At 40.3% G+C, this 15,141-nt stretch overlaps 2 protein-coding genes across 2 annotated transcripts; one reads left to right on the top strand and one right to left on the bottom strand.

Moving 5' to 3' along the window:
• The first annotated feature begins 1,559 nt into the window (after window positions 1-1,559).
• tarbp2 (TAR (HIV) RNA binding protein 2) lies at window positions 1,560-5,488 on the top strand. The gene is made up of 7 exons (XM_083892545.1): window positions 1,560-1,686; window positions 2,750-3,064; window positions 3,155-3,224; window positions 3,483-3,600; window positions 3,702-3,829; window positions 4,181-4,376; window positions 5,199-5,488. Exons 1-7 carry the CDS (start codon window positions 1,634-1,636, stop codon window positions 5,354-5,356), a joined length of 1,038 nt encoding a protein of 345 aa, XP_083748671.1. The 5' UTR covers window positions 1,560-1,633; the 3' UTR covers window positions 5,357-5,488.
• Window positions 5,489-7,057: 1,569 nt separating this feature from the next.
• On the bottom strand, window positions 7,058-14,613 carry tespa1 (thymocyte expressed, positive selection associated 1; the record flags this gene model as incomplete). The annotated part of the gene is made up of 8 exons (XM_083892609.1): window positions 7,058-7,161; window positions 7,349-7,427; window positions 8,798-9,846; window positions 9,933-10,141; window positions 10,341-10,436; window positions 10,857-10,896; window positions 12,522-12,575; window positions 14,472-14,613. The coding sequence occupies 8 exons, from the start codon at window positions 14,611-14,613 to the stop codon at window positions 7,070-7,072; spliced, it is 1,761 nt and encodes a 586-aa protein (XP_083748735.1). The 3' UTR covers window positions 7,058-7,069.
• Window positions 14,614-15,141: the final 528 nt, after the last annotated feature.

Raw genomic sequence — 15,141 nt, 5'->3', positions numbered from 1 at the left:
GCGTATCCACATCGACGCAGCGATGCCAGCGAATGAGGCCAGAACGGTCCAAGTTCTGATTCAGCAGTGGCCAGAGGGGATTTCATGAGCAAACCATCAGGGATTAATTGTCCAGCCACAGAAATAAAAGAAATAAATGTAGTGAACTGTTGTGTAGCAGGGCTGCTTGATAAGTTGGGCACAAGGGCTGTGACATTGTGGGTCAAAATGATTTGCTTGGGCAAGGCATTTAAACAAATAGTGAAACCGGATCATAATTACTTAGTGTCAGCCTGTAATGTTGTACTATAACAACTTTCATTGCCATCAACTCTTGTTTGCCTGAGTTACAAATAAATACAACCTCCCTATCTTACTCTATCAACAAAAACATACATTTAAGATGAAATACATTGTCAAGCCTTATGGATTGCTTCTCAGAAATGCTTTTACTTTTGTGCACTGTATTTTGTTTTCTTGCTGCTTTGCTCCACTTGTTTTTTCAATGTAAATATGTGTGTTTTTATTATATTGTCATGCTTAAAACTAAAAATAAACCACATTTTTAATTGGGCCTGCATACGTATGTTTGGACTGTTCTTTAAAGGGTATTTGAGTTGACATCCTACTGTTTGGCTGGGTCCAACACCAAACCTTGACTTTTTAATGTTCAGTGTACTAAACTAACACATTAATATTTGTGTATTGTAAAGATGACAGGTGCCAGGAAACACTCTAGTCTCTATAATCACCAACAAAGCATCAGTCATCAAGTCAGACGGATCTGTGTATGACTGTCGCCCTCTTCTGGCCCAAGTTATTCACAACAGTTAAATTGAGATGAATTTACAGCAAATACTGAATTGTGTCAACAAAATCAAAGTCGAATTTACATTTAAGAATAATAATAAAAAATAAAAAAACGAAACAAAACAACAACATTTGTTCTGTAATACAAGTTCTGATTATATTCTGATTAAGTAAGTAATTCAACTATAGGTATCCTGATCCTGAAATTTATTTTTAAAAATGAATACAATATACGTTTTGAGCATTGAACGGTGTTAATTACAATGGTTGGGCGTTCTTTGTGTTTGTTAGCGTTTTATTTTGAAAACCGGATGTTAACGCCGTGCGCCATCTCGCTTTGTTTCAGTGTACCGGTAGATTACATTTTATTTTGAAACCCGGATGTTGACGATGTGTGTGCATCAACTAGCTATGTTTCAGTGAACCTACTCGTAGTAGCGCCTGTCGTACCGAGTCGTGTGATTTACGTGAAACAACGGGGAAATAATATAACTTTAATTGTGACGTTTCTCACACTCTCTAACTGTCATTTAGACCGGTCAAAATGTAATAACGAGTAAGTTAAAACTGTGCTGTCGTGTAAATGCTACAGTGCACTGTGCGGCGGTGCCTCCCGGTCTATAAAACGAGCTAACCCAGAGCGTCCTCGGACCAATGGGAGCTGGAGTTTCGCCGGGACGTTTCCTACGTCACATGTCGAAGAGTGCTCTTCGTATGCATTTCACATGTCGCTGCCTCGCCTACGTTCTGCCGGGAAAACACCGTCTAATGAACAACAAAGTGTCCGTCTTGGTGGGGGATTCGCCATCCGAAACCGACCGGCACTGTCTGCGTGAAATAGGGAATGAGCGACGAGACAGCATCGGACGGCTGGAAGAAGAACTCCGGGTGCTCCAGGTGATGCTGCACAGATGCTAAGCTAGCATAGCATGTACCATTACGTGTTGATATTTTCTTTTCTTTAACGTCTAAATCTATTTAAATCTGATAATTAATTGCACACTTTTCTTAGCTAGCTTCCAATTAAGGTGTCAAAAATAAGTGGGGCTGACTGGGTTGGGCTTTCGTCGTGTTCACTAATATTTTTAAAATCTGTGCAAAGTGAACTGCTCTGTTTACTGTTGCATCCCAACAAATCTCTGACAATAGAGGATGCAATAAATAAGTTATATTGTCTATTCGTATTTATTTGTTATTGTTAATGGAATGTGTACAAAAGTCATTGCAAACCAATCATCTGGTTATCTAGCCAAAGAGATCTGTCCTGTTTCTCCTGTGTTGCTTTTGCAGAATATAAGTTTTAAAGACATTTGTATTACACCTGTTTGCGGTATGGTTCATCTTCACAGTCAGGTTTTCTGGCGTAATATTAGGGAAGCATCATTGTTAAAAACCATGCTATACAAAACCAAAATACAACATTAGTCAACATACAAACTAGTCTTATCAAAATAATTGTCAGATCATGTACATTACCAAAAATGCTTGAGTATAAGCTAAACTATTTTAAGTATAACACTTGTTATATTGAGAATATTTCCTTAATCTGAGGTAAATGTTCAGATTGGTATTTAAAAAAGATATATAATTTATAGAAGTCATAGAAAAGAAAAACCTTTTACTCTGTTGCTGTGTTTGTAGATGTATCTCAATACTAGAGTGACAATTCGGTATATTTTGATACAATTGGATTGATACTAAAAGCAAGCCAGCAAATTACTATTTGCCCCATTAGCCTATTTTTTTTAGAAAAGCTGCCATAGTAAAAATAACAATGGTATATGCATAAATGATTTAGTTATTGGACAGTGAGAGGAGTGGAAGGAGAGGGGAAAGTCTAATGGTGAAAAGCCTGCTGCCAACTAGTGGCGGGAGGCTTACATTCAATACAAAATCACTGTCAGTTATTGATATTTTAGTGTTTTGCTATATTCTTATCCCGGTTTGTTTCTTTGTTTAGTATTGAGCAAATGCTGGCTGTGAATCCTGGAAAGACGCCCATCAGTCTGCTGCAGGAGTATGGAACGCGGATAGGCAAGACCCCAGTGTATGACCTGCTGAAGGCCGAGGGACAGGCCCACCAGCCCAACTTCACTTTCCGCGTCTCCGTTGGAGAGATCAGCTGCACCGGCCAAGGGCCCAGCAAGAAGGCGGCCAAGCACAAAGCAGCCGAGGCTGCTCTGAAGATGCTCAAAGGAGGTCTCGGAGGTCCCGTTGGAGTTGGCGTTGGAGTAGACGGGTTTATTGCGGTTGAAGTGTCTACGGATGGAGACAGGTCAGTTTCTTGTTTCTAGTGTCAGTCATAAATATACACTACATCATTATTTTGTCTTCTACGGTGTTTTTCCCCTCATCTTCTGTGCAGCTCCCAGTCAGAGATGAAGACCTCAGGCAGCTCTCAACAGTCTGAATGTAACCCAGTAGGGGCTTTACAGGTGATTAAACAAGTTTAATTTTGTCATATGACTTTCCACTTAATGCTGTTACACCCGATTCACACTGCATACGTCGTGGCTAACAAATAAGAGTTCACACTGCATTTGTGAAACGTCTGTGTTTACAGTAAAACTATATTTAATAGGTGAAGGGTGGTCTCCCAGTGTGAACCAGGCTTTAGTGTTTCATTGCTTCCACCCAAAATCTGCTCTTTTTAAAAATTTTAAAGTTAATATCTCTGTGCTTTTCTCTGTCAGGAACTGGTGGTGCAGAAAGGATGGCGTTTGCCAGAATACACTGTCACTCAGGAGTCTGGTCCAGCACATCGCAAAGAGTTCACCATGACCTGTAGAGTCGAGAGATTTGTAGAAATCGGTAAACATGTACAATATTTCATTTCTGTGAATGTGCATGTGCATCCTTTTTATCATCTATTCTTGTTCAGCATGACTCACAATTTCAAGTTTAATCTCCAGGAAGTGGAACGTCCAAGAAGCTAGCCAAGAGAAACGCAGCAGCTAAGATGTTATCGCGCATACATGACGTCCCGGTAGACCTTAGGACGAGCAACGACGCTGACTTGGAGGAGGACACGTTCACCATGGTGAGAAAGACATCCACACATACCTCCTCCATGCACCAGGTCACCAGTTTACAAAAGCTTATGGAAGTCTTGTAGGGTAGATTATTCTGAAAAATATGACCACGTTTCTATATGAATAATGAGTAGGCATGGCATGTTTCTATGTTTGTGATCTTATTTTCATTACACAGTGCTGAAAGTAACACAAAGTAGGATTTGCTCTCTTTATGTTACTTTAATGTCTGTCACTTCCAATCCTTCAAACACACACCTTACATTCAATATCCCCCTTTTTTATGCTGATAAATCTTGATGAAAAAAAAAAATAGTGCTTACGAACTACTTTTTGATTATTCCATCTCTTGCCCACAGCACATGGGAAGCAGAACTGAGTCGGGCAAAAGTAAAAGCTTCAGCTGCACATGGGACTCTCTGCGGAACTCTGCTGGAGAGAAGATCCTCCAGCTCCGTAGCCACCCCCTGGGCATGCCCTCCGACTCCAACTTCTGCTCCCTGCTGAGTGACCTCTCTCTGGAGCAGCGCTTTGACATCAGTTACCTGGATCTGGGTGAGTTTGGATTTGAATGAATGAGTTTATATTCACGTTCTGACTCTAACTTTATTGTTAATGGACACAAGCGACTGATTGTCTGGGAATTACAACGATGTGCCACCAAAACAAATAGCCTGCCCCCTTGTGGTCACTTTTACTACAGGCTGCAGCTGCATGTTGCCATAGTAGATGAGAAGATGAAGGTGATATTTCGTAAAACCATTGCAGTGGTAGCACATTATAAGTGCTTATTATTATTAATGCCTGTGTGTGATATTACTTATTGCTCTTACAGATATTAATAAATAGATTTAACTTAATACAGTACTGCAAGGTTCATTTGTTAAATGATTAAACGGAGGGTTGGAGAGCCTGGAAAACAGGCTCCATCCAGATCCAATTAATTCTTTCGGGTCGTTCAATATGATCGGATGGTGTTTTTACAGCCCAGGTTGTGAATAGGATTTTAAGCAATACAGTAAAATATTATATATTATATACCTTTGTAATTCAACATCATTGTGGTGTTAGCTATGCAATACATTGCTAATGTGCTGCCAACATCATTATGTGTAGAGATGATGCTGCACTTAAAGCAACTTTGAAAGCGACCATTTTTTATGCTAATTTGATTTCACTACTTTTATGTGATTTATCCCCCTGATGACACATAAAACCCCAGCTTACAGTAATAAATGTCAAAGTTAAAAAGAATAAGACTGATGATTGGACTCACACGGAGGCTGAGACACATCATCATCATCATCTGTCGTCCTGTGTAATACTGCTAAAATGTCGGCGTTTCTTTATTATCGCGGTTCTTCTTTCTTGTTTTAGAGGAGCGCAGTCTGAGCGGCCTGTGTCAGTGTCTCGTGGAGCTGTCCACACAGCCGATCACAGTGTGCCACGGCCACGCCGCGAGCATAGACGCTGCTCGAGCCAACGCAGCCCACAATGCACTGCAGTACCTCAAAATCATGGCCGGAGGGAAGTGATGTCATTTTCCTCCCCCCACACTGACTCAAACTAGCTGCTCGCGCGACGACACATTGCCGGGATTCCACTTTGGACGGAAGAAAACCTTTTTTGCGATGAGTTCGGATACCATGAATTACCTCAAATTTGGAAATGGACACTTTTTTCTGTCCGCAAGTCGACTCCATGGAGCCTCGTTGGTCACTTTGATTTCTGATTGTTGAGAAATTCCCCGAAACTGTTTACTGATACTAATTTTAAATATGTGTTCCAAATAATTTTAAGGTGTTCTGTCATCCGTACGCAGCACTGTTATCCAAGAACATTTCTTTTCGTTTTCTGGATTTTTAAATGGTGCTTTTGCACCGAAGTACCTGGAGATTAATCCTGGCCCAACCAAAAAGAAATTGGGCTTTGGAATCGCTAATCTCATGGATGGACATAAAATACAGAAAAGCATCCATGCTGCTGGAGGATGGAGAAGAGAAATTGTTATTATAGAGACTTCCCTTTTACACACGTGCTCGTGTGTTAGTCTTGAAAAATACTTGTATATTCATATGCGCCACTAAAATTTACATTCTTTGTCACTGTGATCTTCTTGCTGTTAGAAATTCTTAGTTCCCCCCTCTCACTTTCAGTTTAAACTTCTGTTTTTTTTTTTGATCTGTCGAACCATTTTTAGTCATGTCACTCTTAGGCATTTAAAGTGCAAGTGTAAATGATATAAATTGCCCGATTTTTTTGCCACTTGTTCAAATTCCTCAAGAGATAAAATTGACTTCCTGTTTCTGTTCGTAAATTGACGCGTGAACAAAATACCATTTAATCTCTCACCGTCATTTTACTTTGTAAAAGTGGCAGTGGAACAAAAACCTACTTTTGATTTTCTGTATTAAATGCCGCACAAATTGTTTTGCGCACAATATTAGCTATAGAATGTTCCATTGTTGATTTATAATTTTAAACCCTGTAAAACAAAAATAGGGGGGTGAGGGGGATTTGTGGTACCACTAGGGTTATATGTGAAAATGAGTAAATGAATGTCTTGTTGTAAAAGTGTCATCATCACCTCTGTTGTACTGTACTTCCTAATCTGCTGACACGCTGGTTTCCTCTGCTGAACTCAGTACTGAACAGAGTGAACCGTTTTAGTTACTACTACTTAAAAAAGGACACTGTTATTTGCACAATGAAGGCCGGCCAACACACCAATGAACCTCATTCTCTTTGAAATGGCAGATCTGCGTATTGTTTTTTTTTTCCTCATTAATGAAATAAATTGAAATTCATTTTTAAATTGTAGGTGCTGACACAGTATTTAGGGCTGTTGTTGTTGTTGTTGTTTTTTGTCATCGTTAAAGAAACGTCTCCCTGTTTTTAAAGTTTGAGCTCCATGTGAAATTGACTTTGTTTCCAATAAAACATTTGATGTACATTTACTGCGTTCTCTTGTGATGATGTCACTCCCAAACTATGATCTACACAGTTTCATTGCAGCCTTTTTTTTTTTTTTTTAGCAACTTTATGTTTATTCCTTACAATATTTGTAGTAAGAGCACTGAGGAGGGGAAAATGTCCTTCAGTGTAGAGCTGATGAAATTCTTATGCAATACTGAGTCCTCTCCAAAAAAAAAAAAAAAAATTTTAATCCTTTGGCTCCAGGCCATGACTTGTGTAGAGACAAATCTTCACTCTGAAATCTTTGAACGTTGTTTTCGCTCCGTTTCTCGTTATCGGCCGTGTTTGTCTGAAGAAGGACCGACTTCTTCGTCCGCGTAGCCGCTGCTGTCTGACTGCACGCTGTCTCCGCGGGTCACTTCACCTGGATGCAGACGCAGACACGAGTCAGGTTTTAGGGTTGTACAAATTCAGCTGCAGTCTGACCCGACAACACAGTGACGTGTGCACTTTCAGTGTGAAACCTCCCTTTTAGAGTATGTTGTACCATTGTAATATCAACATACTATGTTAATGCAAAAAACCTTAAGAGAATTTAAAAACTACTGTACCTTTGTTTTGATGTTTGGTGGACAGCGGTGAGGTCGTCGTGTCCGACTGACTCACATCTTCCTCCCCTGCACTGTGCACCTATTCACACAAAGGTATATGTCACACATTGTATAATGTGTTAAGATTATTTAGGCGACAATAGTAAGAACTTCTGTTTGTTTTATCACGGAGGCTGAACAGTGTGTACATTAATTTATCACCAACATTGTCGCATGCTGTGTAAACAAGCTACTGATTACAGTCCTATCATTTGGTATCAGTAACAGTCTAATCTGCCTGATAAATTAAACACTATTATCACTGTGGCAGTGGGGCTTGGTTAGAGCGGCGGCTGCTGGAGGGAAGGGAGGAGTGGCTCAGCCGGTGATCAAACAGCTGGACAGAATCAGGTAATTACTCAGCTATATAAGCATGTTTGTAACCTGGTTCTGGTCTTCTTGCAGTAGGCTGGGTCCACACGCACGCGGAGAAAGAGACAGAGAAAGAGACAGAGAAAGAGACAGAGAAAGAGAGAGGTTGACACCACAGCAACAGCTGGCTTCCTTTGTTCGTGTGATTATTTCTGTTGCAATAAACCGGACTGTACTCACTCAAACCGATCTTGTTGTCCTTCCTGAACCCCAGTGAGTAGTGTTTAGCTCACAATCACCTATTATTGTTTAGCAGACAAACTGTTAGTTATGTTTACTGACTTTAACAGTCTTGATAAAGTCAAATTATTTTATATATAAGGATTTCATAGAATATTCCAGTACTAACACACTACTAGCTTTTAAGTGTTTAAAATGTCATTAGTATTTTTTACTGCTTGTATTCTACTTATTTTTATTGTATTTTCTGCTCTTTTAATCATGTATTGTTAGGTGTCCTTGAGTGCTCAGAAAGGCGCCCTTAAATTAAATGAATTTTTATCTATTATTGATAACATAGCACTGAAGTTCATGGTTCTGGCAAAACAATACAAAACAATTATCCTTTGCATCATATTTAAAAAAGGGCTATTTTAACTTAAAACATTGTGTTTTTTTACCACACAGAAGAACAATGAGTACTTTGTGGTGTTGCACTATGGAATAAGATGTGTGATTAGTCTAAGCAACGCACAAGTGTAAATTAGTTTAACCCGAGACACAGAATTTCTTTTTTTTTTATAATGTAAATGGGTAAGAATGATTCTAATAAGGTTAATTTTATTTTATTTTGTGCCTTCACTGTTCTTTTAAATATTTGGGTTGTGGATAAATTTGGGATAACCACTAATGGTTAAGTAACTTTTGGTTGTAAATATATTTGAATCCATTTAGGTATTTATTAAGAGGGTATAATGGGATCCAGGCACGTACTATTCCTTTTCGGACACTGTTCTTATCTGTTTCTTATCTTTTTTTTCATGTTTGACAACAGTTCATTCATTCATTCACGTAATTCATTATGACTCATTAATGTACCTCCTCCAGCTCAAAGGAGTTAACTTGCTGCAGGTTATTGGAGAGAAACCCCAGTCGTTCCTGAGGTGTCACAGGAGTCAGGTACGAGGTTTTCCCCTCGTTTGACGGCTCCTCGCCGAGGTTTAAAGTATTGCTGGAATCCGGTGTGTTCAATGTAGAAGAAGAAGTGGAGGTGTTGTCCCCCTCCCAGCCCGTCACAGTGATGCAGTAATGGGTGCAGGTGCCACTGTGGGCCAGGACAGGAAGTGAGGAAGAGGTGACATCGCCCTCAGACACAGACACAGAGACAGGAGCACATGATGTGTCTGTATCTGTGTGTTGAGAACAAAAGGATGCCTGATGTACCTTCTCGACTATCTGCGGGCAGATTAGATCATGAGTGACCTTGGCGACGGGCTTTATCTCAGCTGCGTCACTTTGAGGGGGGGAATGTGTGTCCTGGCATGAAAAAAAGTGATGGCCAGGCTGTATCACAGTCTCTCCTGATACTGACGAGTCTACAGATGTCTTTCTGTTCCGAGTCCTGCTCTCATTGTTGAAGTTTTCAGCAGCATCATCATGTTTACTGCTGTGGATCTCCTTACTTCCATGCTGTAGATTGTCTGTGTCCTCCATATCCGCCTGCTTTATCTCCTCTTCCCCTCTGTTCAAAGATTTCCCATCGTTTGTGACTAACTGACTATTCCTCTTACGTTCCTCAAAATCCAGTTTCTTGCCACCTCCTGTCTTGCCTTTCACCAGCAACAAATCCACAACGTCCGGGAGGCTGGATCTTTTCCTGGGCGACGGCTGTGGCGAGGTGGAGTCTGATCCTCTGGGAGAGCCGGTGTAGAGGCACATCTTGGAGACGGTGTCCTTCAGCCTCTCCACGGGAGAGCGCGGCTCGCTGCGAACGCTGCTCCTGAAGCGTTCGATCCTCTCCATGGAGGAGGACGAGAAGGTGAACTCCGGCGTGGCCAGTTTCTGGAGGGGAGTGCGTGACACGTGGGAGTAGAGGGAGTAAAAGGCATTGGCCATGGCTGTGAGCACCTGGACTTGTCTGAAGCGACCTGTGTACAGAATAACACCGTGCATTATTACACACGTGACATGACCTGTGCGACCCCGAGCAGATTTGATAGATCCGTCGTCTTACTTGCGAGAGAGAGGCTGGGGTCCTCCTCTCGTATTCGCCGCAGCTGTGCGTCGAGAAAGAGGCGGAAGTTGATGCCTCGAGCCTGAGACGGGAAGGTGAAGAAACGAGGCGGGATGCGCACGGGGACCTGCGGCTCGTCGGAGCCGAAGCCCAACTCAAACAGAGTCTCCTCTGGATCTTCTGAACACATCTGCAGCACCTCTGAAACACTGACGTGTGTGTGTGTGAGACACGAGGAGGAGACGTGTTTATAACGCATGAATACTCAGCGGTGATGAATAAATGATGAATTCAATATTTATTAATGCTAAATAGTGTGTACTTATTATAAAGCGTTACCCAATAGTTGAACATGGGAGTAGAATAAACAGAATAACAATGTTTTGTGCCGTCAGTCTGCAGTCTCACCTTGATGTAGTTTTACAGGTGGACGAGGAGAGGCAGCTGGAGGCCATGCTGACGCCCAGGTTCAGTGATGGCAAAGATAATCCAGGACGAGACGTGCTATGGACCAGAGAAGTTAAGAGTTTTTGCACTCTGTATGAGCCTTAAATATGACATGTAAACATTGTACTTGTAGTGAAAACAGTTGTCTGCTGACCTGCTGCTGTGTCGTTTCAGGGACGGATGCACCGCACCGCTTCATGTGTCGGCGCGGAGTGAGAGGAGCGACATCGGTTTCGTTACGTTATGTGGCAAGTTGTGAAAATGCACAAAAATGGCCCACATTTTGCACAATCAAGTGATATTTGCAGCGCTATTTTCGCACCTCTGACTCATCTCAACAGACAGTGTGCATGGGTGTAACCAGGAACTTGTTCATATGCCTTCGGGCGTTATGATAAAGAGTGATATCTATTTTTTTAATCTAACATTTACATAATCAGCCCGTGCAAATGCAACAGTATATTATGTGCTACTCACCCTGCTTCACACGACACGTCTCCACCTCTCACGACAGAAGCTGAAACCAAAAATAAGAGAGTTTAGTGAGTTCAGATACAACTTTACATTAGAGCACATTAACAATGGATGGAACATAGATGTAATATTATTATTTCTGATGCAATTTCCATTTTGGTAATAACAATACTAATAGAGTGCTCATAATAAAGAGATGACATTATGGTAAAATCGTGTAATTTCTAATGTAATAATAATAATAGCTTGATTTTGAGAATTGCAGTAGATATAATAGAACGTAATACCTCACATTAAATGTTTTACCGTATAATATAATGTTAAAAAAAACACATCCTCCCTTATGCCCCAGACGCTTTTCCATTCTTATTATCAAGCTGTTATGTGTCTATAGAAAGGGGATAGTAGTAAAATAATCATGCCTCAAATCATCCCAATTATGTCCACATAACACAAGGATGTCAAACTCATTTTTTTCAGGGGCCACATTTGATCTCAAGTGGGCCGGACCAGTAAAATAATAGCATAATAACCTATGAACAACAAGAACTCTGATTTGTTTCCCGCTTTGTTTTACACTTAATGAAGTATCTTTTTTACAACACATGAAATTTACTGAGAAAAATAAGTGCAATTTTAACAATAGTATGCTTAAATTGACCGTATACACGTTACACTGGATTTTTAAAGGCACAAACATTTAGTCACAGGTATCTGGAAGTGAACAATATAGTATTTCTATGATTAAATTTGAACAAATTAATCCTTCTGGCCGGATCAGACACTATGGCGGGCCGGTTCTGGCCCACGGGGCCATATGTTTGCCACCCCTGACATAACGCATGGACACTCACATTTTATATATTGATATGATATAGTGTGTTGTGTTTTAATGTTGTGATCTTTTATGGCTGGTGGCGTTTTGCATTTGCTGTGAATAGGTTTTGTTTTGTAAATGTGTTCTTTATTTATCTGATGGCTCATATATCTGCTCTCTGCTGCCTCTCCAGGAACACCGGATGAAAATTACCTTCTCGCCATAAAGCTGCACGCACATTTTTGCAGTTGCTAAACCTCCGAAAATTATTAGTCTTCAACTTTCTGCAAACGACTTACATTATACTGTATGTGGTGCCGCGGTGTGGCTTTAAATTTTAGGACGTTAATATAAAATAGGAAGTGTCATTGTCTCATTGTAACTCTTCACATTTTAGAATAAGGTCAGTACCTGTGTGTCTTTCTCGCCGCTAAACATGAAACATGACAAGGAAAAGCTTGTTCATAGTGTGGCAGGAAAGCACATAAAAAAATAATAAAACATTAATCATATACACCTAATTTTCCTATATGAAAATATGTGTGTGTGTGTTCTAGTATTAGTGCTTTGTGAGGACCAAAAAGATCGTATAAACCATACAAGTGAGGACATTTTGGCAAAGTGAGGACATTTTGGCTGGTCCACACTTTTTTAAAAGGACTTTTTTTGGGTTAAGACCTAGTTTTAAGGTTAGGGGTAGAATCGGGTTAAAGTTAAGGTTAAGTAAAACTGGCTCTGGGTAAGATTAGGGATAACAAGGCGTTGTTTAGGCAAATGAATGAAAGTCAATGTGAGTCCTTAAAAGGAGTGTCTGTGCGTACGTGTGTGTGCGTGCGTGTGTGTGTACTTGCCATCAGCGCCGAGGCTCAGGTCATCGTCAAAGTTGTTGGTTTTGAGCGCAGACTCTGAAGAGTGAACACACAGTCGGCGACTTAGTCGAACATTAATGTTCAGTAACTTGGCTCTACATCTGTTTATTTATGTGCATAAATTTGGTGGTGCTCGTATTTTACTCAAATGCTTTAATATTTATTCTACTCTTCCACTACAGGGAAATGTGACTTTTTACTAAGTCAACTTTACAAACATAGGTGTTTCACTAATTGTTATTTTATTATAAAGGTTTATATTTACCCAAACTCAGCCGACTGGTGTTCTCTGAACAGGTTTCTGACCTGTAAAAAAAAACACACACACACAAATTAGTTGTTATATCTTATAATATATCTAACCCTAAAACCAGGTCTTAACCCTGAAAATGTTAAAGGTGCATTATGTAATAAATCTAAAGCAACTGGCTGTAAAATCCTCCTAATATGTCACAGAGACTCAGGAATAATGTTCATATAACAAACTGAACTCACCAACAACAACAGTACAGACAAAATATTTGCATTAAAAAAATATATTTTGCAGACTGCAAATCATGTTTATGTTTTGAAATCATGGTTTGGCATGTGGCGCCACCTACCGCCGTCTACCAATCATTGCAGCCAGGAGAGTCTCAGCTACCGAGCAACCGCAAGTTGCCAGGTCTGGCGGAGATAATGAAACCTAAAAGACCTCGGTATTTTGAATTTGAGTGTAGTAACTGTTTTTGGGCACATTCTTACATATGGCGCCCAGCCAAAATGTCCCCACAAAGATAGTTTTTTTTAAATGTTTTGTTATTATCTTTGTGAGGTAAATACAGGTAAACACACAGAAGTGTCCAGTGGCTAAGAATTAGTGACATCTAGTGGTGAAAACTGCTAATTGTCATAAAAAAAAAAAAAAGTCTTGTCTATTCACCAGGGAACTATAGTGGAATTCGCGTACCAAAAATAATATTTTCTGTTCTTTCTCTCTGTTTGAGTAAGAGTTAATCCCCAAATATACTGTATGTAACACAGACTATTTCATTTTATATTCACGTCAGATTAAGATGGCGGCCTCTCTTATAGCAAGGCCCTAAAGCGCATTTTTAAACCAACTACCATATATAATAAATCTTACAAACTGGGCCTTTAACAGGCTGCTAATACTATCAACTTCCTGTCATAGACATATTCACAGTTGTGTTCCATCACACTACATGGGGATGGGAGTCATTCAGAAGTGGTTGAACTCACTGATGACCACTATAGCGCAGCTTCCTTTTAAACGACCGACACGCCGCGTCTGAGACAAGAGTAGACGCAGACGTTCTTCCTTCATTCAGTTTCATAACGTGAACTTTGAGGCAATTTTAGCCTGAAAAACAGCAAATGAGTCAAAAAAGGTGAAAGGGGCTAAAAATGATGTCATGACCTGAATGTCACTTTCTTGTGTCAGTTGTGTTCAGTTAAACACTTATTTTTTCCAGTGGCAAAGTTAAAAAAAACAACAACAACAAAAGCATCATGTCAGGCTCTCGTGGTGGAAACAACACTGACTGCAGCTGCCGCTCGGCTCTGCCTTTGTGGAACATGAGACCTCAGAGTGTTTCCACGCTCAGCTCTCGGCTGTTGTTTGTCAAAGCAGTTTCCAGTGACGGCGACACCTTGTCCCTCACAGAGTCTGATCGAAAAATATAATCGTACATTTCGTACGAAAAAAAAAAAAAACAGGGTGACTCACCCACAACCCTGCAGCCAGTTCTCAATCTTTCCTGTGAAGCATCCTGTGGAAATGATACGAGTGTAAGTATGAGCATGTGTGCTTTATGAGTAATCCCCATTGAATACATAACTCTTGTAATCTATTAAAAGGAAGTGATCAAACATCTTAATACTTATGCAACTTCATTTTACTTGTATTTTTGATGTTTATCTCTCAGTTACCGTCAGAAAACACGTCGTCGTCTGCTATTGAGGCCGACGGGAACCGGGACGCTGTCGGCCCCTCCGGTTCCTCCAGAGTGGGCCACTGTCGGCTGCTGTTGACCCAGGCTCGCCGCCTCACCGTAGAGGACGGGCTGTCCATCGTATCAGTTCACACGCAGCTGCAGGGACTGATATCATTTTACACTGACTTTGAGTATTTGAGTATATTTGTTTTTGACATTAAAGCTGACTTTTCCTATTCCAGGATGCTCTCCTTTCCTCCTTAAACATGGAGACTCACATCATTATCATTTTATAACAGGAAGGTCATATTTTGTACATACCATGTCATTTATAATGCATTTTACAGCTTGGTAGGTAATTCTATGGTAATAAGGAGATGCTATTACAGTGATACCATGTTATTTACACATTTTATTGGTTTATTATTATAATTTGGTATCCCTAGTTCATATTCACCAAGCTATAACTTGGTGATTCATCTGGAAATGAGTCACTTATACATAAGTATTACCATAAAATGTAGTTACTGTCCTGTAATGAAAGTTACCAATAAACCAAACTATTACAAAGAAGTATCAAAGTCAAGTTTATGTTAAAGTTTGTGAAGAATAAAGCATCGCAGAATCGTGTATAAACGCGTCGGATGATGCCATGAAGGAATATG

This window comes from Microchirus variegatus, assembly GCF_963457635.1.
Source record: "Microchirus variegatus genome assembly, chromosome: 7".
Taxonomy (NCBI): domain Eukaryota; kingdom Metazoa; phylum Chordata; class Actinopteri; order Pleuronectiformes; family Soleidae; genus Microchirus; species Microchirus variegatus.
This window is presented reverse-complemented; position numbering and strand designations above follow the sequence as displayed.